Raw genomic sequence first — 27,929 nt, 5'->3', positions numbered from 1 at the left:
CCACAGATCAGCACAAAGTGTCCTTCAAAATAGACACATACAGTAGTTCTGAACCCAAGGGATTAACAATTATGAGAGGCTTATTAATAATAGCCATGACTGCCTTATAATCTCTATGCATTGTTAAATGTCTCATGTTGGAAATATACCTCGTTAAATGCTAAGAAAGCTAAAATCCCAGGGTATTGCTCATACTGGGAAGCAAAGTATTTTTCTATATTGTTTTTTCTCTTTCTGTACATGCTGTTTCCATAAATATGCCTGCATTACAATTTTTTCAACCCCCGTAGCGCTGCTAGTTTGACAGACAGGTTGAACCAGGTGGGACGCAATGCACTGTGGGATAGCAGTGGGAGGACTGCCAGGGGCAGAAAAGTTAATCCAAAGTATACATGTGCCCAAATGAACCTTTTTCTGAAATAACTCATCTTGAAATGAATTCACTTTAAAAATGGATTCTCCAATTCACATTGTCACCAGATAATTTGAAAAAAGAATTTCTGCATGTGAATGCAAGGCAGTTTAATTAAAAAAAAACTTCCCAGTGTAGACAAGCCTAAAGAAGAAATTGGTCTTAAGATACAGAGCCTTTCACCTTCAGTCACTGGTTAGAATCTGTCCCAGTCTGGTAGTGACTGAAAGCCATTGCTAACTGATTGCTCTTTGGCTGTCTTTATGAAGTTGGTGACTGGGCTCCATCCAATGTCTATGAGATGAAGACTAGCACTATGATTGCCTGGCGTCCTTTGTTGGCAATAAGAGAAGGAGTACTTGTGGCACCTTAGCTCACTTCATCGGATGCATCCGATGAAGTGAGCTGTAGCTCACGAAAGCTTATGCTCAAATAAATATGTTAGTCTCTAAGGTGCCACAAGTACTCCTTTTCTTTTTGTGAATACAGACTAACACGGCTGTTACTCTGAAACCTGTCATTATTTGTTGGCAACGTTTGAAAGATCAAGGACTGAATGAGCATAGTGACTGCACTACCCTGTAATTCAGTGAGATACAACTCACAGCTATAAAGCCACACGTGTTTCTTTGAGGCCCTGCATGCGGCTCTCAAGGATTCCCTGGGTAGGATCAGAACCCCTCTACTATACATTTTCTTGTGAGGTTGTAGGGGAAGTGCCAATCACCAGAGTAACCAGGACCCCTCCTATCCCCTCTGAGTAGCAGGAAAAGCAAGAGAGAGAGAGAGAGAGAGATGGTACCCCGGTAGCTGAAAGAGGAGGAATGGGAAGATAGCATCAAATAGATTAAAGATAAATGCAAAATAATTATAGCCTGGCGTGGCATCCTAGCATTACTTTGAATTGTTTTCACCTTGATGTTTTCTCAGTATGTGATGATGCTGAGTCATGCTGACACAAGGACATGAAACAAACATCACAATGCAAAGTAAAAAGGTCGTGTTATGATTACTTTGTGGCACTCTGTAACTCCATTCAATGCTGAAGGGACTCATTTTAGATTTGTGTTACTGCTCTAATTCTAAGTGTCCCCTTGACAGCAAATTTGAGGAACATTGCAGGGGCCAGTGTATAGAAGCTTGCATTGATGCTGCCTCTGCTGACCTGTTTTTATACAAAAGGACTTTTGTTTACAGAGCTGCTTATTTGTTAAATATGCTGATAAACACATTCATTTCAAACAGTAAATTTCAGGAAAATGTTTTTAAAAGGTATTTTTTCTGGCTATAATCAGACTTTAAGCACCCTCAAAGCTTGAAGTCTTGCTTGAAACAGAGGGTAAAAAATATGTATGACTGTTAGAGAGAGAGTTATTTTTCTAGAAAAAGCAATGGTTAGTGACCCTCCCTCTAGAGCAGTGGTTCTCAACTCGCAGGCCACAGGCTGCTTGCAGTCAAATCAGCACAGCTGCAGCCCATGTGTGTATGTATATATTGTGTGGATGTGGCCCACATAACACAGAGAGCTGCATATGTGGCCCCCTATGGTAAATAGGTTGAGAACCACTTCTCTAGAGAATCTGCCCAAGCAGCGTGGAACATGCCTTTGACTTTTCACAGCACAAAGTTTAAAATTAAGACAAAAAACAGAATGAGATGGTCTTGAACTTCTTGTAAAATTTGGTTACATTTTCATAGACTGACAGCTATTGATCACTGTCAGCAGTATCCCCAGATTCAGAAACATGTTGTTCTGTAACATATAATCTATTCTTCCGTATCAAAATCTAAACATACTGAGTGAACAATTTCTTACAGTGGCTATAAATGCATTTTAATAAAGCTCCATATAAATCAACCCCTCCCCTAGACCAGGACACTACATTTTCAGTACAAGATCAACTTGTATTCTGGGAAGGGCAACGCATTAAAGTTCACAGAGGGTGTGGCAATTTTAATTGAAGAGCCTGAAGGAATCCTGCAATATTTAAGGCAAGGCTAGATGAGTTTATAGAAAGAATATTGTAGAACCATTCTCACTTGTCAGAAGGGTTGGACTAAATGAGTGAGATTATGACAGTTTTTCCTTTAAAATTCATAGTTGGTCAATTTTATGAAATTCAGTGATTAGCAGCCAAATTCTTCTGTTACATGGGTATAAATCTGAAGAAACTGAATTGACTTTAGACTAGTGTAAACTCAGAATACACACGTGTCAGAACTGGGTCATGGGCAGTCAGACCTAGTGGTCTGAGCCAGAGTCAACACTCATGACACAGGAGTCAAGAATCAGCTGGGTCAGGATGCTGGGAGATCAGAGGCAGGAGCCAAACTAAAGATTAGAACCATGAACCAGATGCCAGGAATCACACCTGATCAGGATGCCAGGAAATCAAGCTGAAGCTAGAGACAGAAGACACACACGCCAGAACAGGAAGGAGCCCTGTTGTTCAGACAGCTTCCTGTTCCTGCTGCTGGCTTAAGTATGGCCAGTGGGCCAATCAGCTGTTCTGGGTCATCACCAATAGGACCTCAGCGTGCAGAGCCTCAAACTGGGGCTCAGCTTCATGGGTTCTAGATAAGCAGTTGTCAGCAGGCTGCCATATGGAGGATTGGAGTGTGGCTGCTCCTAGGGATCCAGTTTTGAGACTCATGGGTCATGACTAGCACCCTCACTCCCCTACTAGTGCCTTCTGGGTCATGTAGATCCAGGTTTCTCATAGTGGTGAGAGTGTGAACGTTTTCAGCTGGCTCCTAAGTGTGTTCGTCTGGGACCTTCCCCGTCAATTAGGTACTGTAATTTGCCCTGCTTGATCTTAGAATTGAGGACTTTTTGGATAATATATACATCCTGATCTTGTACTTGCTCTGCTAGTGGTGGTGATTGGACTTTATGGGGAAATGTGTTCTCAGCATAGGATTTTAGAAGTGAGACATGGAGTATGGGGTGGACTCTAAGGGATCAAGGGACCTGGAGCTCAAAGGTGACCAGGTTGATTTGTTGCTTAATCTGGTACAAGCCAAGGAAATGGTGGTCTAGTTTCCAAGAAGGTCTGACCATGTGGAGGTGTTCTGTAGAAAGCTATATCTTTTGTCCTGTGGTATAGGTGGGGCCTTATTGTCTATGTTTATCTGCATGCTTTTTGTAGTCCTCTTTTGACTTCTCAGGGTGTCCCTTCACCTCCTCTTGGATGTGATGGATGTATTGTACTAGATCTGAGGCCAATGGGTTGGGGGGAAGGAGGTTGGGTAGTTGTGAGTGAAATCGGGGGGATGGTACCCATAGTTGACAAAGAATGGACTGTGGCCTGTGGATGCATGGTCTGCATTAATATATGAGAACTCAGTGAAGTGAAGACCAGCCATCCTGGTGATGGTTAGTTATCACCATAAAATTTTTTCTAGGATCTGGTTGATTCTTTCCATTTGGCCATTTGACTGAGGATGGTAGGCAGAAGACAGGTGTACATGGAACCCTAATAGATGTAGGGTGTCATACCAGAAGTGGGCAGCAAACTGCGGCCCCTAGTCAGAGGTTGCATGATCTAGAAAGCCATGAAGATGGATCACATTATTTACCCAGACCTGGGCAGTTTTCCCTGTGGGGATTCTGGTAGGTCCACCATAAAGACTAGGGAAATGGCCTTCTAGGGCTGAGATGGGGTTTCTAGAGATTGGCATAATTCTGATGGGCAAGTGGCCTTCTGTTCTTCTCAGTGAATGAGGGGATCATGAAGGGCTAGCCAGGAGATGCCAAGGATCCAGAGAAAATGCAGGGAACAGATCACACCAAACTGTATTATTTCTGTGTCCCTGAATAATGACCACCAGGGAGACAGTCTCCTCCATAACCAGACCCAAAGACAATGAGGAGCCATCAATAGTTTCAACCATGTCAATCTTGGCTTTGTGTTGCAGGGGAATCTGTAGGGCCTGAGCTGTAGCTGCATCCATAAAATTGTCCATTGTTCCCGAATTGATGTGGGTTTGTTGGTGGGGAATCTGTCAGGGGCCCCCCCGAGATGCACTGCTGGATAGACACCAGCTCCTAGGTGGGGCTCAGGGTGTGTCTCAATGAGGACTACAGTACAGGGAAATTCTATTTTCTCAAGCACCAGGTTGGTTCCCCCCCCACCATGCCTGGACCAGATTGTTTTTCCAAGGTCTTTGGTGTTCATATTAGGTAGGCCAAAACAGCCTGGCCAGGTTCGCTGCAGTAGAAGCACAAGGGTGCTGATGGCACTGTTCTTTTTCTTCAGGAGTGAGCCACTGATAAACCAGATTGGCTTGCATAGGAGCAGGTGATACAGAAGGTGAGGTCATGGTAGAAGGACTGCATGGAACCTATTTTCTCCTCTCTTTGTTCTCGCAGCCGATCACAGCAGCAAGATCCACAAGTGTGTCTAGGCCCGTAGGAATCTCTACATGGGCCAGCAGCAGAAGTGTGCCTATAGGAGGCCACTGTGCCTGTCTCCTCAGGGTGGCATTGGCCATTCAGGCTCAGTGTGGGTTATCAAAGATGGTTAATATTGACTGGAGAAAGGCATCTCAGTTCTACAGTACTGGGCTATAGCCTTCCAGCTGGGGTGAGACATAGTCTAATGTATTGACCGTCAGCAGGCTAACTACCAAGGCCACCTTGAACTGATCAGAGGCACAGATTTTGAGACACATCAGAAACTGAAGGCGGTATTGGTTCATGAAGCCCCAGAACTGCCTGCAGTTCCTGTCAAACTCTTCAGGCAAGGATATTGCAGACCCCTGTTTGGGGCAAGGCACTGTAGTCTGTGTTCACAGGATTGTAGTCTCAGCACTGAGCTGCCTCACTTGTTCCTGCAGCTGCTGGTTTTCCCAATCAGCTGTGCAACTTGGATCTACAGCACTTGATTATCTGCCTGGAGGAAGATGGCCCATTTGAGTGAATCCAATGGTTATGGTGGGTGTAGTGATGCTGCTGGGTCCATCCTTCTTACACTGGGCTCTGTCTTGCAGGGTTATGTAGTCCAAATGAGCAGTCATGACCAGGTCATGGGCAGCCAGACTTAGTAGTGAGAGCCAGAATCCACACTCATAAGACAGGAGTCAAGAGTCAGCGGGGTCAGCACAGCCCACACCACTAAGTGAAACCCCTGTCACCCTCCCAATCCACTGGGATCTGCCATCCAAACCCCTTACTTAGCGAGTGCAGTTCAGTTGAGAGTGACCAGTGCTTAATTTGTAATGAAAGATGTGTCGGGGCTCAAGAAAATTTTTTACTTTCATAAGTGATGTGGCAAGCCCAGAGGTCCCAGGGCTATGAACTGCCAAGTCTAGAGGTGCCGGGGCTCAGCCCTGGCAAAAATTAAGCACTGAGGGTGACCGCCTCAATCAGGTAGGCTAAGTATAGTTCTGCTGCCCTTTACTCATACAATAAGGATAACATTTCATGACCGCCACATTCAATACGAAAGTGATTTATAACCCAACACCAGCCAAAATTGATCATTTGGGCAGCACAGCTCTGTCTGCTGGATACCTAGACAGAGTAGGTAAGTTGATGTAAATACAGCCTGGTCCTAAAGCGTTCCTCCAACCCCTGGCTCATCACTAGCTGGCAGCAGAGAGCTCATTCAGACCTTGCTTAAAAATCATTATTTGAAATTATAAGGTTGGCCAACATTGCCGAAACGAATGCGTCAACATTGTCAGAAAAAACAATATCTGTGTGAAGAAGCTAGTCTTTGTTCATACTTTTCAAACCTATTATACTTTTTCAGGTACAAGTATTTTATCATACACTGTATCTGCTTCTAAGGTGTGTATTAATGTTTCAATTTCAATTCAAATTTCCAACCAATGACTAAATTGGCAACACTGCATGTAACTAGTTAACCACTGGGGGGGGGGGGTGTTGGGGAAATTCAGGGGGGGGTATACACCCCCACTAGAGGGTGGGGGGTGTAGGGAGATACACTTGAGATGAGAACCATGAGTCAGGAACAGGAGTCAAGCCGGGTCAGGATACCAGGGGGTCAGAGGCAGGAGACAAGCTGGAAATCAGAACCACAAATCAGATACCAAAAGTCACACTGGGTCAAAATACCAGGAAATCAAGCCATGGGAGTGGGATGCACAAGGCACGCAGTCCAGAACAGGGAGAGGCCCAGTGATTCGGACAGCTTCCTTCCTGCTACTGGCTTAAGTAGGGCTAATGGGACTCTCCCAATAGGACTGAGCCTCAAACTGGAGCTGGGCATCATGGGTCCTAGGCAAACCCATGTTAGCAGACTGTTGCATGAGGGGTTGGAGTGTAGGTGCACCCATGAATCTTACAGAACCAAGTTCAAATCCTATGTGTCATGCCCTCAAGGGCAGAATTTGGCCCAAGGCATTTTGAATTCTTAACTAGATTTTGTGTCTGATTCTCCATTATCTTGAATCTTGTGTAGTAATTTACACCTGTAAAAAGTGGTTATGAAATGCTATCATTCTGATTTGGTACCATTTTGCACACTCCTTGCATACACAAGGTGCAAGACAGTGGAGAAGCAGACCCTCTGTATTTTTGAGAACTATGAACCTGATCCTGAAAGTTGCTGAGCTCCATGAATTCCTATTCACCTCAAAGGGAATTGAAGCATCTCAAACTCACTGGATAAGATTCTCTATGATTTTCTGTACAAAGTAAGAAGACATAAGAGCATTATGATTATTAAGCTGACTTTTCTTAATTTTAAAAAAGCAACCCAAAGTGTTGTTGATAAACTTCTGTGTAAGAACATTTTCTAGCTTTGCAGAAAGGAAGGAGTAGGTATTACTGAATGAACAAACTGCACTAAACCCTTTGAATACCTGAGGACAACAACATACAGTCATCAAAAGAGCACTTGCATAGACTTGTGGTTGTACTTTGTACATTATGTCCTGATTAGAAAGGATGTAACCTTAACAGAGAATGAAATTCAGACAAACAATCCTTTAGTTTTACCTGGAAGAGCTGCAAACTCACTGGAGTTCACTCCTTAGGATAAAAAGCAAGCTTGAAAATTGCCACTGTTTATGTCAGTGATTTAACTCTTTTAGCAGAATGAAACCAGTCTAGCTGAGAGATAGAAGTCAGTGCGGTCTGGAGGAATGAGAACAAGTCTTGGAATCAGGGAATCCAGAATTCTAATCTTGGCTTTGTCAATTACCTGTGTCCTTTATCTATCTAATTTATGTTAGGATTTTATATTGCCTCCCGTCACCATAGTATCTGAGCATCTTCTGTGCAAAACCAATAGCAATAGCAAAACTCCTACTGGACTTCATGGCGTGTTTGACACTTCTGCCTTTTCTGGGGCCTGGTCTACACTGGGAACTTACTTACATCACCATAGCTTTGCCTCTCCGGAGCATGAAAAATCAGCACCCCTGAGAGACATAGTTGTGCTGACCTATCCCCGCATGTATACAGTGCTAGGACAATAGGAAGAGTTTTTCCATCAACCTAGCTACCGCTTCTAGGAGAGGTGGATTACTTATGCTGATGGTAGAACCACTCCTGTCGGAGTACGTAGCGTCCACACGGAAGCGCTACAGCAGCAGCTTTGCTACTGTAGCATTTTCAGTGCAGACATACTCCGGGTAAAAATTATGCTTGGAGTAGGGTTTTGGGATCTTTTATTAATTTTTTAAAAGGTTGATTTGTTCCATGTTTTTTCTTGAACAGTGACTTAACCTTTTGTCTCCACTTCCCCATCTATAAAATAGGGATAATACTTATTGATCTACCTCCCAGAGGCTTTGAACTTTCTTTCTGGATACCTATGTAGCCTCTACATCCAGTAGCATTTTATAGTGTCTTCATAATGTTAAATGTATACCGCACTATATAAATGCTAAGTTATTATTACTAGATCCTGAACCTGCCCTGGACCCCGATGGCCCAACCATCTACCCATTTTAGGTATTTCTAACAATCCCATCACATTAGAATCTAAAGTATTAAAAAAATTATTAACTTGCATTAAATTTATGCTAAAAGACCCTGCCCACGACAAGTTGTTTACTTGTTTTTTATCTTTTGTTTGTATTTCCCCCAAGATGATACATCTGACTACTATCCTATCATCTTTCAAATCTCTTTTCAAGACTGACTTCTGTTGTGATAGCTACAAGAAATTAGCCACCTAATAGTTGTTAGGTAACAGAGTAGTGGGGGAATAATTTATGAAAAACAAAAACTAAACTAAACCCTCCACAAAAATGCTGATTTTTTAATTTGTGCCAACCATCACCTTGGACACTATGCTTGTATATTGTATCCCTTTCCCCCATCGTTTCCATCCATTGTTTCAGACAACAAGCTCGTTGGGGCAAAAACAGGGTCTTTATAAGTTGGGACGTTTCAGAGTAGCAGCCGTGTTAGTCTGTATTCGCAAAAAGAAAAGGAAATAAATTGGTTAGTAGCTAAGGTGCCACAAGTACTCCTTTTCTTTTTATAAGTTGGGAAAGCACTTAGCACATTGGGTGCATTATAGCAATATAAATAATACATTTATTTTCATTCAGTTCTCTCACATTCTTTCTTCAGCTTTTGTAATTGCAGGAAGATTTTTTATTAAGCAGTTTTGTTTTGTGTTCTAAACACATTAGGGCTTGTGCTCAAGTAATTTCCCCTTGTAATGAGTTGCATAGTCATGAAAAATACCTGAGCCTTTACAAGTATGAAGCTTGACTCTGTCAGCTTTAGTGTTTCTTTGTAGTACTGTTGTTTTGGGGGGAGCTGTAGATAATTAAGAACCTTAAAAATCACGACCAGGACCTTGAACTGTATCCCTTAACAAATGTGGTGGAGCCAGCGGACTGTGTGAGGCACTGGTGGCCTCTTAGAGCCAAATTGGTCCCTGGCTTAATGAGTATTACTAGTTACCCCAGAGATAAATGTGGTGCTTTTTCTTGCTTAAGAGATGAGCTGTTGCGCATTGCAAGAACTGTAGTTTCTGTGGCCTTCAGCTTCATTCCTAGATAAAGTGAGTTATATTTGTTGAAGCAGAAGGCAACAACTGCATTCGCCTTTAGCACTAGAGTTTTTCTCTGGCAGAATATAGCATCATTACAATCATTTCTTAAAGTTCAGAAACTAATGGGCCTGATTCTCCTGTCACTTGTGCCAGTTTTACAACATTGTAAAGCCACTGAATTCAACTGAGTCATTCTTGACTTAAATCCAGTGAGGGGAGAATCGGGCCCAACGTTTCAGAAATCCAGTTTTCTCTGCTTGTAGTTAAAGAACATCTCTCAGGGGCAGGTGAAGTATGAAAACCCAGGTTATAACATCTTCCCACTTTATATGATGGTCTTAAAAAACCCATTTTGACCCACCTCCCTTCCCAACAACCTCCTCATCTCCCTTCATCTTTAAACCCATTAAAAGTCCTATACGCAAGCATTGCCTCAAGTTCTTCTCCTACAACTGTGTTCTTGATTTCCTCCAATCTGGTTCCCACCCCTCTCAAACACCAAGATCTTCAATAACCTCGTGGCCAAATCTCAGGGCCTTTACTCTATTTGCTGCCTTAGACACCATTGGTCATACTCCCCTTGAGATCTTGTCCTTTGTGCTTTCATGATCCTGTCCTCTTTTAATTCTCCTTCTGACTCTCTACTAATTTATTCAAACCTCCCTCCTCACACTTTCTGGGAGTATCCCACACTTGGCACACTTCTGTCCTCTCTTTACATCCTTTATTTAGGTGACTCCATCTGCTAACATTCCTCCAACCACCATTTCTATGCCAATAACTCTCAGAGCTACCTTTCCTATGTGTATTAGTTACCTATATGGTCTGCATTACCATAGTATCTGACTGCCTCATAATCTTAATCCTCATAGCACCCCTTTGAAGTAGGGAAGTACTATTATCTCCATTTTACAGATAGGGAATGGAGGCACAGAGAAGATAAAGGTGGAATTCACAAAAGTATTTAGGCACCTAACTACCATTGAAATCAGTGGGAGTTAGGTGCCTAAACATCTTTGTGAATCCCACCCTAAACGACTTGCTTAAGGTTAATGGCACAGCAGCAGGGCCATCCCTAGCGGGGTGCAGGGCCCAGGACAACTCCCGCTCCGCCACAGGCCCTGCCCCCACTCCATCCCTTCTCACAAGCCTCTGCCCCACCTCTTCGCACCTTGCTCTGACCTTGCCCCCACTCCAACCCCTCACCCAACCCCCCGCCTCTGCTCTGCCCCCTCCCCGCCCCCATTCTACCCCTTTCCCCAAACCCCAGCCCCGCCTCTTTCTGGATTCTGTCCCCTCCCCTGAGTGATGCCGGGAGCCAGCGGGGCAGGGTGGGGCCAGGTTGCTTGCTGCTGCCGGTGGCAGACCCCCTGCTAACTCTTCAGGCAGCCCTGGACCCCGTGTCCCGAAGCGCAGGGCCCCCCGAAGCGCAGGGCGGTTGCTCCAGTCTGTCCTATGGATGGGACAGCTCTGCACAGCAGAGACTCAAACCCAGGTCTCTCAAGTCCTAGGCTACTTACTAGATCAGCCGCCCTGGCTGGCCTATTTCCAACTATACCTACATCTTGGTCCATTTAGCTGACATCTTTTGACTTTTACAACATCAGCTTGAAATGGCAAAAATTGACCTCCTGGTCTGCCCTCTCCACTTCCTCCTTTCTCCATCAGTGTCAATAACACCACTAGGAACCATCCCTGTCACTAAAGCCCAGAATGCAGATGTCATCTTTGATTTGCTCTCCCTATCTCAAAACATCTATGCTGTTGATCTAAATCCTTTTCTTGCTGGTGTCATTTTATAATATTTTGTATTTATGTGTAGGGCCCGACCAAATTCATGGGCATGAAAAACACATCATGGATCGTGAAGTCTGGTCTCCCCCCATGAAATCTGTTCTTCTGTGTGCTTTTACCCAATGCTATACAGATTTCACGGTGGAGACCAACATTTCTTAAACTGGGGATCCTGACCCAAAAGGGAGTTGCAGAGGGGTCACAAGGTTAGTTTACTGGGGGTATTGCCATTCTTACTTCTGCGCTGCCTTCAGAGCTGGGCGGCCAGAAAGTGGTGACTGCTGACTGAGGGCCCAGCTCTCCAGGCAGCATCATACAGGTAAGGGTGGCAATATCTTGCCATACCATCCTTACGTCTGCACTGCTGCTGGTGGTGGCTCTGCCTTCAGAACTGGGTTCCTGGCCAGCAGCTGCCACCCTCCAGCTGCCCAGCTCTGAAGGCAGCACCGCCACCAGCAGCGGCACAGAAATAAGGGTACCAGTATCGCAACCCCCCCCCCCCAGTAACCTTGTGACCCTCGCACAACTCCTTTTGGGGTCAGGACCCCTACAGTTACACCATGACATTTCAGATTTAAATAGCTGAAATAATGAAATTTACAATTTTTAAAATCCTATGACCATGAAATTGACCAAAATGGACCGTGAATTTGGTAGGACCCTATTTATGTTTATCGCTTTTCAGTGCAGGAGTCTGGTGCACTTTATTAATGTGGATATGTATTATTAGCTCTCTCTTACGGATGAGGCTACTGAGACACCAAGAAATTAAAGGGATGCCATTAATCTGTAATCTAATTTTTTTAAAAGTAGTTTCTATCCCCTGGTACCTGTTGTCATTTAACAACCAAATTGTCTTTCTTTTGAGAAAAAAAAAAGGGGGGGGGAGGTTCTCTCCACTGTTGCTCTGCAAAACACCCCCCTCCACCCAAAATAAATGAATAGCTAGACAAACAAACAAGAGGGGGAACTATGTACATGAGAAACCATAGTGTAATTGACTATTCAGAAAGTGTTGTCAAATGCACAAACAATTTTGCTAACCTTTCCATTATAGTAACATTAGGTCTTATAACTATAGTAAGTAAATAATTTTCAGACAAAAGTGTGAACTAAAGCTCAGTTTCCCTTTAAGTGACTTGTCCAAGGCCATTCAGTAGATCAGTGGCAGAATTTGGGACTACAAGTTGTGTTCTACTATGTACCAGACATACCACTTCTTATGTTTGTACAGCACTGAGCACATGGCTGCTATTAGATAAATAACTGCAGTTCATTTAGCAGACAGCAGCGCAAAGCACAGAGGAGTGGGGAGGGGGAACTGAGATCAGAACATAATTTTGTAAAATGTGGGTGCTTGGTTCCAAGGTTTTGGTTTGGCCTCAGCTCCAACTGGGCTTGGGAGAGAGAGCAAAGGGGTGTCTACTCATGTCCTGGCAGGGCTGCTTAAAGTGACTGAGGGCAAAATCCACCGCATCTGCCCTAATACAAACAAATCACGGCCTTTAGGTGGCTGACGAACTAAAACCACCCCTCAGGAGGGGTGTCACAGCCCCACCCCCAACGCTGCAGCAGTGCTGAGCTGGCCCGCACTCCCCCTCCTCTGCGGCCCCGCCCCGGCCGCGCTAGCTGGCTGGAAGTGGCGTACGTGCAAAGCGGGCAGAGATAGTGGCGCCTCCTCCTTGTCCCTGCAACCCCCCCCCCCCCCCCCCTCCGACTCAGGCAGCGGCGAGGCGAAGGGAGGAGACGCCGACCCGCACCGGGAAGAGGAGGAGACCCTAGTTCCCGGCGCAGAGGGGAGAGGCCGCGGCCCCGGCACTCCCAGCTGCTTCCCTCGCCGGGGCAGCGATGAGGCGGTGGCGAGCCTGAGCCCCCCGGGGAGATCAGAGCGGCCTCGGCTCCCGCGGGTGCCCGCTCCCCACCCAGGAGGAGGCCCGGGCTTCGTCGCGGGAGGGAGGGAGGCAGGCAGGCGAGCGGAGGCCGCCGCGAAGCAGGGACGGCCATGATGCAGTAAGACCTACCCGCCCTCCCAGGCTCCCTCCCAGCGCGGTCCGCCTGAGCGCTGCTGCCCGCCACGAGCCCCCGGAGCACCAGGGGCGGGCGGCGCCATGGCCAATGACAGCGGCGTGGGCAGCGGGGCCGGCCAGGGCGGCGGCGGCGGCGGCGGCAGCAGCGAGCGGGACCGGCAGTACTGCGAGCTGTGCGGGAAGATGGAGAACCTGCTGCGGTGCGGCCGCTGCCGCAGCTCCTTCTACTGCAGCAAGGAGCACCAGCGCCAGGACTGGAAGAAGCACAAGCTCATCTGCCGCAGCGGTGGCGGCGCGGCGGCGACAGGGGGCGCTGCCGAGCACCACGCTGGGGCTGCCGCGGGAGCAGGCGGCGGTGGCGGCGGCGGCGGCTGCAGGGAGGAGGGAGCCGGGGCTAAGAAGGTGCCGCTGGGCGCGGGCCCCGGCGCTGAGGAGGAAGCTGCGGCGCCTCTGACCAACAACCATGTTCCCGCTGCCGCTGCTGCGCTATCTGAGGCGGCGGCCCCCGCCGAGGAGGAGGCGGCGGCTCCGGCCGGGGAGGCGGGGCTCGTCTACCGGGACAAATCCAACCTGTACCCGGGCGGGGGCCAGGCCGGGGCCGGCGGGGGCGCGCTGCGGCCGAACGGGCAGACCAAATCGCTGGTGCCGCAGCGGCTGGCCTTGGAGTACATCGTGCCCTGCATGAACAAGCACGGCATTTGCGTGGTGGACGAGTTCCTGGGCAAGGAGGTGGGTGGGCGCATCGCCCGGGAGGTGCGGGCCCTGCACCACACCGGCCGCTTCACCGACGGGCAGCTGGTCAGCCAGAAGAGCGACTCCTCCAAGGACATCCGCGGGGACAAGATCACCTGGGTGGAGGGCAAGGAGCCCGGCTGCCAGACTATCGGACGCCTCATGAACAGCATGGACGATCTCATCCGCCACTGCAATGGCAAGCTGGGCAACTACAAAATCAACGGCAGGACGAAAGTGAGTGACCCTCCTTCCCCCCACCCCGTCTCGCGCGCACACACTTGCGGCTCGGCCTCGACCCCCAGCTCCTCAGTACCTGTGGCTTCTCTCCTCGCCCATTTCCTCCTCTTGCGCGCATCCCCCTTTCTAGCAGCTCCTCTGAGGCCAAGCAGCTCCCTGGTTAATGCGTTAGATCATCGCCTCTCGCGGCCCTTCTGTCACACGCTGAAGGGGCAATTCAAGTGAGAGCTGAAAAATAAAATAGTGTAGTCCTGTTTCCTCTTGTCAGAAACGCCACTGACAGGGGAGCTCCCCTGATGCCAATATTGAGAATCTTAGTCAATTTTGTCCCTGTGCAGCACCAAAGAAACTGTGCTGGAAATAGCAACAGTAGGATTGCATGGACAGCGTTTTAACTGCTGTGTTGTCTAACCCTGTTTAAAACTCTCTCAAATTTTCATTTTAAGTGTAAGCATAGGCTTGGCAGGGGCCAAGGATTGGGTAGTCCTGGAAACCAAATAGCTTCTCATTCCTAGAGGGTTGTCCCTAAAGTCAGGGTGGAGTAATGTGTATTGCTGGTGAGTGAGGTAATATTTTTTATTGGACCAACTTCTGTTGGTTAGAGAGAGAAGCTTTTGAGCCACACAGAGCTCTGGGAAAAATCAGACCTGAAGAAGAGCTTTGTGTGGCTTGAAATGTAGGGGAAAAAAAAAAAAGATACCTCACCCAACTTGTGAGTCTAATATCCTGGGACCCACATGGCTAAAACTATGCTGCATACAACAGTGATTGCTGCTGTCAGTGCTGTGCCTGTTCTGTGGCTGACTTCCATTTCTAGGACAGTCAGTGGGCATGCTTTCATGAATGCTACCTCCCGTTGCAAAACTAATATGGTATTAAATGTCTAAACTCATGCAGCACAATCCTTGTTTGTGAAACACCGCTTCAGAAACACAGCTTCAAATAGAGCTCTCTCTTTGCATGAGAGAGATGAGGCAGGTCTGTAACTATACATGAATGTCAAGGTTGCTACAGGACTTGTTAGTTCTAATTTTCCTCTTCTCTATCCTCTTATATGCAGGGCAGTTTTTTGTTCTGAATGTGGCAGAAAACTCATATAGTACAGGTGGGAAAATAGTTTTGAAAATGATGCAGTTTTAATTTGACTGACTTGAGTTTTTTCCTTTTCTTCATGAGTAAAAGACAAGTCTGAAGTTATACTGTATCTGCTGCACACTCTACACAAGGGTGAAAATGATCCTCCTTTAAATTCTGTTTGAACTGGTGGCCCCTGAAAATTTGGAATGTGATGGTCACTGTCTGTAGTGCTCCCCTTAGATATTAAGTAATTTGATCACTTTGGAGATCTCATGCTACAACAGTGTTTGATCAGTTTCTCATAAACTGAAGCAGTTATAAATTCTAAAATAGTAATTCTTGTTATGAATACTTCTAGCATTACTTACTGGGTATTTGCTTATGAATATGCTCTTGGCAGTGGAGGTTTTAGCATGTATGTAAATTAGTTATTAAATTACCATGAGTTGGATTGGTGTAGTAATACAAAAAGTGCTGTAGATAAGTGTTTGCATAAAACTGCCAGATATGAGACTATGGCTTAGAGTGACTATAATATGTCAGGTTACAATATTTGGCACACTTACGAATACAACAAAATAGAAATTTTTGGGTAAGTATTCAGGTTTTTTTTTAAAAAGTTTGTAACTTGTTCACCTGTAGTGGAGTCATCATGAAGTGCTGTTTTTATAATCTACTGTAAAATGTAAGTGGTAAGGAGAGGAAAGGTGTGATTGTTTGTGAGACGTTTTCCTTGCCAGTTTTGCCAAAAATGAGTACATTCATATCTTCCTTAGTGTTTTTTTTTTTGATTTGGTTGAGACACTAGCCCTCTTAACATGGAATTCAAAGTTTCTTGTCATAGTCATCCTGACTTGCAACTGTTTTCTTTGGGTTCTTAAAGGAAAAAAAATCACAGCCTTTACAGAATACTGTATAAGACATCTCTAAGTTTAATAAAGGACTAGTAATAAGAAAAAATATCAAACATTTTAAACATTTGCAAAAAAGTTGAAACATCATTTTCACCTAAATCTCTGACAACTTGCTACTTCTGTTGCAACATAAGAATGTTAGTGTGAACTGCTAAAAAGCAATGACAGGTTTCAGAGTAACAGCCGTGTTAGTCTGTATTCGCAAAAAGAAAAGGAGTACTTGTGGCACCTTAGAGACTAACCAATTTATTTGAGCATGAGCTTTCGTGAGCTACGATGAAGTGAGCTGTAGCTCACGAAAGCTCATGCTCAAATAAATTGGTTAGTCGCTAAGGTGCCACAAGTACTCCTTTTCTTTTTGCTAAAAAGCAGTGTGTGTCTTGTTGCACTGTGACAGACTCTTGTTGCTGCAGAGCATCAGCTAGTAGGAAGCTATGGGGGAGAGGGAGAAACTGGAAGTGGGGTAGCCCCAGACTTCTTTTGGATTTAGTAAATTAAATAATTTCCTGGCTGATGGACAGTATGTGTGGAATTTTGTTTGTGTACCTTGGTGTCCTCACACTTAATTTGAAAGGTTATTACGTTGGAAACTGCTGGCTGACATACTGTGATTATGTGGGTTTCTTGTGTAACTCCGTAGCGTGGGATTTGTTAGCCAATTCATCCTTCAAGTAAGTATTCCCCTCAAACAATCCTCAAAGTTAAAATATTACAAAACAGCCTCCTAAAATCTGTCGCAGTTAGATTTGAAATTGGAGTAATACTATTTGAATGGTAATCCTGCATTATCCATAGCCTCTGCCTTTTTGTAATTCAGACCCCAGCCCTAAAAAGAAAAGGAGTACTTGTGGCACCTTAGAGACTAACTAATTTATTTGAGCATGAGCTTTCGTGAGCTACAGCTCACTTCATCGGATGCATACTGTGGAAACTGCAGCAGACATTATATACACACAGAGAATATGAAACAATACCTCCTCCCACCCCACTGTCCTGCTGGTAATAGCTTATCTAAAGTGATCATCAAGTTGGGCCATTTCCAGCACAAATCCAGGTTTTCTTACTCTCCACACACCCCCTCCCCCCACACAAACTCACTCTCCTGCTGGTAATAGCCCATCCAAAGTGACAACTCTCTTCACCCCAGTCCTGCAATTTACGGTAGATGGGTAGTGTGTTGTAAATAGCAAGACTGGGGCTTAGAGGAAGGGCTATTGGAGTTGCCATGCAGCATCAAACTATTGGTTCATTTAGTCTGGTATCCTACCAGCTTCTGGCAGTGGCCAATACCTGTTGCTTCAGAGGTGGTTACACCTCCACAGCAGAAACTACCTGGCTCATTGTGAAATGATGTACATGGGCAGGAGAGAATTCCTTCCTGCAGTTAGTTCTAAATGGAGTAAGAATAAGGCTGATGGAATGTGGTTAGTCCTACTTGGATGCAATCTATACCTTCTGAAATCTCTGGGGATGTATTATGGACAAGATCCCTCCAAGAGATATAGGGGTTAGAGAGAGGTTGCTTTTCTCTCCCCTCTTTTTCCCTTGCTCTCCTTATAGTAGAGGCTAATGCTTGTGCTGCTGGGGGTAAACTTACTTCCTCAGCAACTTCAGCAGGGACAAAGTGGAAGTCAGTGAATTGACAAGAATCGTTCTCTTGAGTGGGTTAAGGATAGACGAGAGGAGAGAACAGGTATATTTCTGAACCAAGTTTATTCACTTACTCCCACAGCTAACAGGGACTAGGAGTGCTATGAAAACTAATATTTATTTCTTCGTACCTCAGCCTCCATCAACTGTACAGAATTGCACTTGTGCCACTCCTTCAGAGTGCTTTCTCTGTCTGGCAAGAGTAGTTTCACTGTGCTAATCAGGATCACCTGATTGAGTAGTACAGTTCTGGGGAGGAAAATAGTAGAGATGGAACACACACAAGGTGGATAGGACAGAGACAAAGAGGAGAAGATGTGAGGATGATTGAGACCCATGAACAGCAGGGGGACTGGCTGTGCGCCAGCAGCAATGTAATAAATACAGAGCCAGCAGCAGTGTAATAAATGCAGAGGAGAACCCAAAAAGTAGAGCATGGGGGAGGGGTAGAGTAGTGTAGACTTCTTACACAATTCCAACCACTGGCTGCTTGATAGGAGGAGGGAAAGAAGGCTCCACATTTATTATACAACTGTTACATAAAACTGTTATGAAAAATGAGTCTCTTCCTTCCTCCCCCCTTCTTTTTGTCCCAGGGTTGAGGGAATTGCAATATGTTAAGAATCTGAGCATCCACATTCCTGGCAGATCAGAGAGCTAAGGGAACTGCCATTTGGCCTTGCTGGTGGGGCACCTTTCATTTTGACCTCTGGTTACCAGGCTTAGTTCTGGGTACTCTGTAGTCTAGTAAATTTTCAAGCCCTGTTCTGAACAGTCCTTACACCAAATGTGTGCTTTTTTTGGTAGCAAAAACTGCTTTTCTTTTTTTAAACAAACAATGGCACACTAGAAGTGTGGTTATGCTTGATTCCCAGCTATACCTACTGATCCAGCTTTGTGTAAGCCCCAACATACATGGGTATCTGGTATAATGCACTTTGCCACGCTATAGCTTGCATATTTTTTTACTGTATTAAGTACAATTCGCTTGTTATAGGGACAGTTGCAGTCTTGCCTTCCAAACATTCTGTTTTTTATATTTATGTCTGTAATATTTTGGATTGCTTAGTATGGGTGTATGGAGAACATAAAAGAAGCCTTATAATGTGTATCATAACAAAGTACTTTAACAGCATAGTAGGTAAATCAGCATAAAATACCCTGGGCTACAGGGATCATTTTAGAGTTGGGCTTTGCTCTGGCAGGACAAGAATGCCCTGCTTTACTAGCAAGGTCTGGTGCAGTATACTCCCGTAGCACAAGTACTCTAAGTAGTTCTATTAAGTGATGTCCCTAAATAGGATTTTTGTAAAAAATTTTGAAATACAAAACTAAAAGTTGGCCTTCAGAATTGTCTCTTCAATAGTGAAGGTATTTTCTTATGTTGGTAAAAAAAAAAAAAAAAAAGCATGCGTGTACTTGTCTTTCAGCAGTTTTCTCTACATTTTTCTGACTCTAACCTTGATGTTTAGACACCTAGTCAAAACAGTCCTTATAACCTGATTCAATAAAATCTCGTCTGGCCTTTTGTACTTGCGTCTAGAAAACCGATGATTTTTGTTGTTGTTGAGGGTGAATATTGGCACAGAAGTTACCACAGCATTTTTATTGAATCTTTGACCAGCACTGGTCCAAGCCCTGTAAACAAACTTGTTCTGTTAGGAGAAGAAATGAATCATAAATGACTCCAGTCCATAGCCTGCTGTAATAAAAGGGTAGGAATTATGTTGAGTTTCATAAATGTTTCATTGGTTGAAAACATCTGTAATATTTTACACCTTTCTCAATCTTCTACCTTCTTTTTTCTAGAGATGCAAAAGCAAAAACTCTCTGCTTTAGCTAATAGCTGGGTACCTTTACAGAAGTGAGTGGATTGCTGATGAAAGGACAAAATGCCATTTTAATGGCTTATACTATTGAAAAACATCCAAACATTTAAGTAATTGATTTCCGTACTGAAAGCAGTTGCTTTCCATACTCACTAAGCAGTTGAGACATGACCATTCACAAGATCATCAGTTCAGATTCAATCAAGGCTTATATAGTGGTTGGGGGGGGGGGGGGGTCATTACCACTAGGAGGCTATTTAGTAAGGGCTAGTCTACACTGGCAATGCTAAAGCGCTGCTGTGGCAGCGCTTTAACATGCCTTGTGTGGTCATGGCACAGTGCTGGGAGAGAGCTCTCGCAGTGCTCTTAAAAAATCCATCTCCATGAGAGGCGTAGCTACCAGCAGTGGGAGCATGGCTTCTAGCACTGGTGCTCTGTCTACGCTGGTGCTTTACAGCACTGAAACTTGCGCTCAGGGGGGTGTTTTTCACATCCCTGAGCGAGAAAGTTGCAGCGCTGTAAATTGCTAGTGTAGACAAGCCTTAAGTGTAAGAAAAGAAGTAGTAGCTGGGCCTTGAAATGTTTACCCAACATCTACTAGCCTGAGGAATGAGAGGTCGGGTCTGTTAGGGAGGGTAGACTGATATTTTGGGAGAGGGAGGAGAAGAAAGGAAATATAGAGGTGGTAGAGAACATAAGCAAGTGGAGGGACAGAGAAAAAGAGACGGACATTGATGACGCAGGAAGAGAGAGATTTATGATCTATTACAGGGAAAATAAAAAAAGGGAAGTGCAGCCCAGGAAGGGAAAAGACTATAGAACAAAATCAAGAGGTGTAGTAAGTTAAAGTTTTATTTAATATAAGTGATAATGTGTTACAATTAAATGCAATACTCATCTGTTGTACTTTTTTTTACATTGCAGGGAGTGTGGCTTTGTGGACATCACCTAAAAATATTTCTTACACTACTTAGTAGGCTTAGTTTAATTAAGTCAGTTTAAATTTATTTTTAAAATCTACTTTAAACCAGTGCAGATGCCTAACGGATGCACTTGTTTGCCTTAATTTGATAGTTAGCTGTGCAAACTAAAATGACTTAAACTTAAACAAGAGTTTATTTACATTAGGGGCTTGGCTGGTTTAAGTAGATCAATTGAAAATCAACTTCCTCAAACCACAGTGACTTTAAAATCTGCTGTATTTGCATTCCTGATCACATTTAACATCACGGTGTGAAAGTTTCAGGTTTCTCAGATGACCTTCAGGTAGTCAGAACTTCACAGTATACTCTTTTGCAAAGATAAGGTACAAATGTGACTATTCTTTTCAAAAAGAAAAGGAGTACTTGTGGCACCTTAGAGACTGACCAATTTATTTGAGCATAAGCTTTCGCGAGCTACAGCTCACTTCATCGTTGCATTCGATGAAGTGAGCTGTAGCTCGCAAAAGCTTATGCTCAAATAAATTGGTTAGTCTCTAAGGTGCCACAAGTACTCCTTTTCTTTTTGCAAATACAGACTAACACGGCTGTTACTCTGAAATCATTCTTTTCAAAGCATGCCCTTTTTAAAATCAGAAAGAATGTATTCCTAGAGCAGTGACTAAAAAGTGGGTAGCACATTTGAAACAAATTGTACTTGATTCTCCACTGCACTTGAGTTCTGCTTAGAAGCAATGGGGAGGGGAGACTGGGAGGGAGTCATCTGTAGCTTCCTGGTTGCCTATTATTACTTAATATTTGTATTTCTGCTGCACTTAGGGCCCTACTCAGAGAGCAGGACCACGTTATGCTAAGCCCTATACAAACACAGAACGAAAAGGTGGGTTCTCAGCTATTTTGTCCTGGTTTACGTTAAAGCTGCAAGGTGAGCAAGTTTAATTTACACAGTTGATGTAAGGTCTCTCAGGGTCCTTAGTCCAGTGGAGAATTGGGTGTGTTAGAGCCCCACTCTGACATGCCCCTTACCTGCCCAAGTGCCTCCTCCTTCTCTTTACACTAGGGTAAAACTCCAACACATGGTGCAGTAGAATTGGCATAGAAGGCTTCTAAGATGATGGTGGAGATTCCCCTTACACAGGGGGCATTCTCTAGAGACAATCTCCTGGGTGCTTCGCACTATATAAATTCTCTTTTCACCACAAAAATAGTGGAAAGTGAACTTTGTGGACTGGAGATTCTGGACTATTGGTTATGAACCCTTAAGTGTAACAATATACTGATTTCTAAAATTACCATTATCTTGCTAAATTGTTAAGTATTATGGGGAATTAAATCCAGTGATACAGCACGTACCACTGGATTTAATTCTGAGTCTGTAGCCAAGTTGCATTCTGGACAAAATGCTGTTTTGGACTCCTCCTCATATTTTTTCTCTCTAAATTACACCATATGAGAATCTAATTATGTGTCAGAGTACTATCCTCACTGTTTTTCCTGGTATTGGTATTCCTGGCAAGTTGGGGATTTTCTTTTTTTGGCAGTATAATTTCGGCTGTGATTCTGATCTTTTCCAACCATTACACAGAGCAGGCTTTGCATAAAAGGTCTTTTCTGTTCCCAGTCTGTAGAACTTGCTTACATTAGTAGGATTACATCATATTACTACTTTTGGAAAGTTAGTTTCTACGAAGTCAAAATTATTTCTAGAAAGTTAGTAAATCCAATCTAATCTTACGAAAGCTCCAGCATCTATATCCTAACTTTTACAGTACATATGCCCCCAAAATCTATCCCTACTAAACTACTCTTTTATATTGTCTACTCAGTCATAATTTATTCTCCTGCTGTCAGTCTGCTAGTGGTCCTTTCTGGTAAAATTCTACTTATCCAAAGCTATGGAGAAATCTTTTTCCTTGTGTGGTAGTTCATTGAAAGCACATTTCATATTCCAGTATGTGATGTGGCTGGACTAGCTGGATCTTCACTCTCTTCTGCCTTTTGGTAGGGCAAGGGGTTGGACACAACCACCACAGTTATTTCATCCCATCACAGATGGCTAAATCTTGGTTTACACACAAAATTTAGGTTGACATAGTTCTGATGCTCAAGGGTAAGAAAAATCCACATCCCTGAGTGATGTAGCTATGCCAATCTAAACTCCTGCTATAGGTGTAGCTAGGTTGATGGGAGACTGCTTCTGTCAACCTAGCTACCATTGCTTGGGAAGGTGGTGTTCTTACAGAGAATGAAAAACCCCTTTCATTACTATAGGCTGTGTATGCACAGGGTTATGCTAGCATAGCTACAGCACCGTAGCTGTGTTAGTGTAGTCCCCGAGGCATAGATGTGGCCTAAACTTATAGGTTCTCATAGTGTCTACTTCCACCTTCAGTGGTTGAATTACAGTGGGTGAGGAGGCTGGTTTATATGTTAAGCACAAAAACTGTGCTAATTCAGCATTAAAGTGAATGTTTTAGTCCATCTTTCACTCACTTTTTATTCACCCTGATCCTCGCTTTTACGAAAGGTGATTATAGAGGTAAAGAACCTTTTTATTTTTAAAAATAGGGTCCTCAAGTGACCCTCTCTCCATTGCATGTGTGCTTGCTGCCCAGTTCTTTAGAAAAAGAATGTTTGGCCATGTGCTTGTCCTCATTTTTGTGAACAATGGTTTAGCAATTAAAAACTGCATTTTACTGTGTAAACTGAGTACTGACATAACCACATTGTATATCTGTGTAATATTTTTGTAAGTAGTTGAATTGATAATGTGTACTTTAACATACAATAGGGGCAATGTGGGTTAGTTATAAGAACATATACTTTTGGATAGCCTTACTTCATTGTTTTTTAACTTTTGTAACCTTAATGGAGAATGAACAGAAACACTACGTCTCAGTCCCATTGTATCCTTTCTCAGCCTCTCCTTGCCCTCTTCTTTTTCTTGGCATCTTGTCCCCTCTTCTCAGTCCATGTTTTGTTTAACGTTCGAAGTACAACCTACTTTCTGCTGATCTTTGCCTGCTCCTTCAGAAAGAACCCTGCTCCTTCTCACAAAGGTTGTGATGTGCAGCCCCCTTCCGGCGTCTAGTTCATGTTTGAATTATTGGTGGAGAAAAATGTTATAAACTTCTTTTAGATGAAAACTTATTTTTCATCTCTTAAAGATGGCATATTGACAAGGTCTTTGCTCATGGCTTGAGTCAGGCCAGAATTCCTCTAGGTCTGAAAAGATTCTTGTTCCTTTCGCTTTGAGACACAAATGGGCCCGCCTCCTTTTGAGACCAACTGCCAGTGTCTCAGCTTGTCTTTAAAACAGCTTGTTTTACATTGGTACTGATGCTGAGGGGGACCAATGAGGTTCATGGTTCTGAAGGACTGCGAGGGTTATGACCAACCACTGCTTCCTCGGCAGCTTCTCCTTTGGTGATGGGAATATCTTTCTTACTTCAGACTCCCAACAGTGAAGGTGAGTCGCCCACCTATTTTCCTAGAGGCCCCCTCCAGATTTTGACTCAGAGAGTGATTCCAGAGTGTCGTCCTATTCTACACATCGTAAGAGTCTACTTCCCTCATGTGCCTTGGTATCCATCCCACTGAGGTCCTATCTCATTCCTTTATAATGCCCTTTCATAGCCATACTGGAGCCCCGGGGTTCCTTATTGGAAACACAATTCACATACACCATCCCAGAGAGAGAGTGTTTATTTGGAGGCAGAAAACTGCTCAGCCTTAAGAAACCCGTCTTGAGATTCAGCATCCTGAAGAACCCTCTGAGGAGGAACAACGTCAAGAGGAGGAGGACATCAGTCTGTGCCAGGATCGGTTACTGTCCCAATAAATGAGGTCCCTTTAGAACCTGAAAAAACTGGCAGATGCCAGCTACTACAGCCCCAACAGCCAAGAAAGCTGACAAAAGGTATTTTGTGTCTTCTGGGGGAGCTGTATATCTGTATTCTGATCTTGTAGTAAGGCTTTCGTGTAGTAGCAGCTGCAAACAAAAAGAGCAGACAGCATCACTCTAAAATAGCCCTAACTGAAAGAGGTCCAAACATTTTGGATCCATTTGCTCATAAAAATTATTTATCTCCAAGTTTGCAGTTGAGAATCTGTAATTATCGAGCACTCGTAGAATGGTATGTTTTTTTTTCTCAACTACATTGGATTTGCAGACTTTATTGAGAAATTGCCACAAGATCATAGAGAACAGTTTCTGTAATTACTGAAGGTCAGTTAATAGCGAGTGTCTTTATGCGCATCTGTGGCTGCTGCAGATGCTACTTCATTCTCTATGGCAGTACCAGTGGTGATGCAGCGCTCATCCTGGCTCCAGACATCAGTAATCCCAAGAGAGGTCCAGTCCATGGTAGAGGATCTTCTGCTTGAGGGCCCCAGTTTATTCAGTAGGAAGACAGATGATGCCCTCCATGCTCTTTAAGAATTTCTGCACTACCTTTGGGTGCATACACAGCATGCTTCCTTTTCACTGTAGATATGTCCCAGACTTACTCAAGGCAGAGAACAACCCCCCAAGCTCCTTCTGTTACCAAAAACTCTCAGAGCTTCTTAGGAAGTGGCACAGATCTAGAGGGGTAGGGGGAAAAGATCAACCGCAACTACTATCACTCCACAGTCAAAATTTTCCAGTAAACAGTCCTTCTGATTTGTTGGGTAAGAGCTACAAACTGACCATGACTCTGACTCCTCTTCCTCCTTCTCTAAAATTCTTGGAAACCTCCTCTTCCTATTTTGGGGGTTATGGAACACTATACCTAAGGCTACATTTTAATCATGGCAGTCACGGATTCAGTGACTGTACCAGACCTCTGTGACTTCTTCAGCTATCAGCAGCTGGGGCTGGGGCTGGAGCCGAGGCTATGCTCCCCACATAGCCACGCGGCAGGGGCCGCTGCCGGGGCCATGTGCTCCTGCCCTGCAGCTTGTATGGTTATTTTTAGTAAAAGTCACAGTCTCCGTGAATTTTTGTTTGTTGCCCATAACCTGTCAGTGACTTTTACTAAAAATAATCATGACAAAATCTTAGCCTTACTTATATCAGACCAGGGTCTGAGAGATCATTCCTTCTGATTATACAGTTCAGTTCTGTACTACACCTACCCACAACCCACCTTCCCAGTCCTTATTCAGGCACCCCTCTCACATGAGACTAGTCATCTCTTGGCTGAGCTCTCTCTCCTCTCTGAGCTGAAGAGGTTCCTCCACAACACAGAAGAAAATATTTCTGTTTCAAATACTACTTCATATCTAAGAAGAATGGCAGTTGGGGAACTATTCTGGACCTCAGAATGCTCAGCATGAATGTTCAGTGGGAGGGTCCGAGATTGAAAGTCTGCACCACAGTTAAACAGGTTGTTAGCCTGAGTCAGCTGGCATGGATCAGCCACAGGTGTTTAATTGCAGTGTAGACAGAGCTTGCCTGCCTCAGGGGAAATTGGAGACCATGTCCATGCTCATCACTCGACTTCAGACGGTTCCTCAAACAACGGGAAGGACTCGTCACAGTGTACTGAACCACATGGTTTATTGCATTTCTGTTATGTTGCATGCCAGACTATGCCTATGTTGCATGCAGGGTTGGATGAAGTCCATATTCACCTTGTTAGATTGGGTCGTGGCTTCCGAATCACTAAGAGTGGACTATATATAGCACCTGAAGAAAAAGCAATAGCTTACCTGTATAGGAACGCAGGAGTGGAAGCAAGAGTAGTCAATAGGTGGACCGTGGGCCAAATCTGGACTGCCAGAAGCTTTTGAACGGACCATGAAATCTTTTTATTTACTTATTATTATTATTATCATCATTATTATTATTCTTTGTATTATTTTTCTCTGGAGTCTGGACCTTGACTATACTTGAACAAGAAATTTGGACCTTGACAAAAAAGAATTGATAACTCCTGATCTGGAAGGGACCTCCTGGATCAGAAAGTCCAGCCTCCTGCTATTGCAGGCAACCTAGTCATGTAATCCTGTCTTTAAATTTATTAAGCTCCATCTTAAAACTAGTTAGGTTGGTTGCCCCCACTACTCATAATGGAAGGCTGTTCTAGAACATCACTCCTCTTTTTGATAATTAGAAACCCTAATTTCCAGCCTAAACTTTTGTAAATGTTTGTAACTGGAGTTTTTAGCTATTTGTTCTCCATATAAATATATATTCCAGGACCCACCCTCGATCCCTTCAGTTATGGAGTTCTGTAGCATCTGGATTTTGCAGTGGAGAAGGAACTGAGGGGTGGTTGGGCCAGACCTACCTTTATGCCTTCAGTACAAAGCACAAAGACACTCAGTGCATGCTTGGCCCTACCGGACACTGCTGGCCAAAAGATTCCAATCTATCCAAGCATGGTGTGTGTGTACAACACATCTCAAACTTGGGTTACTGTGCAGATAAGTAATTTCTCTTTGGCTGTGCCTCAAAGGGCCAGAAATTTTGAGCACTAAAGTTGTTCCTATTGTTATGAAGGCCAGGAGTCCATATCCAAGAGTAGGAATCTAAGCAAACATACCTTTTAGAGAAGCAACATTTCAGGTGAATAGTTATTTCTTTTCTCACTAATAATTCAAAAACCAGCTAAATAAGCTGTCCTAAAACTATTTGGAAAATAAACTATTTGGAGATTTGGAAAATCTCTCCTTAGGGTGAAGGCCAAACATATTTTATCCACAAAGAATAACACTTCAGAAAACTCTGACTGAAAAGAAGGCTTTAAGTAGGTTTTGTAACCTAACCCCGTGGCTCTCAACCTCTCCAGACTACTGTACCCCTTTCAGGAGTCTGATTTGTCTTGTGTACCCCCAAGTTTCACCTCAGATAAAAACTACTTGCTTAAAATATCAGACATACAAATACCAAAGTGTCACAACACGCTATTACTGAAAAATTGCTGACTTTCTCATTTTTACCGTATAATTATAAAATAAATCAACTGGAATATAAATGTTGTACTTACATTTCAGTGTATAGTAGATAAAGCAGTCTAAACAAGTCATTGTTTGTATGGAATTTTAGTTTGTACTAACTTCGCTAGTGCTTTTTATGTAGCCTGTTGTAAAACTAGGCAAATATCTAGATGAGCTGTTGTATCCTCTGTAAAATCTGTGTGTACCCTCAGGGGTACATGTACCCCTGGTTAAGAACCACTGATCTAACCCATGTCCCTCAATACTCTAATCAAGGCTCCTCTACCTCTTGTGCTGTTTGGGAAATAACTAATATGTAAGCAGATGAACGGTTCTTGGAGTTTCTGAAACCATGATTGGAAGCGCTTGGTAATACCAGAAAGAGACTTACAGATTAGACCATAT

General features: G+C 44.0%; 1 protein-coding gene across 1 annotated transcript in view; it reads left to right on the top strand.

The window, feature by feature from the left end:
- Nucleotides 1-12,812: 12,812 nt before the first annotated feature.
- EGLN1 (egl-9 family hypoxia inducible factor 1) overlaps nt 12,813-27,929 on the top strand; it is a 47,037-nt gene continuing 31,920 nt past the window's right edge. The window contains exon 1 of the mRNA XM_048843887.2: nt 12,813-14,186. Coding sequence (XP_048699844.1) covers nt 13,299-14,186 — 888 coding nt within the window. The 5' untranslated portion in view covers nt 12,813-13,298. The remainder of the gene's footprint in view (nt 14,187-27,929) is intronic.

Source organism: Caretta caretta, chromosome 3, assembly GCF_965140235.1.
Source record: "Caretta caretta isolate rCarCar2 chromosome 3, rCarCar1.hap1, whole genome shotgun sequence".
Lineage (NCBI taxonomy): Eukaryota > Metazoa > Chordata > Testudines > Cheloniidae > Caretta > Caretta caretta.
This window is presented reverse-complemented; position numbering and strand designations above follow the sequence as displayed.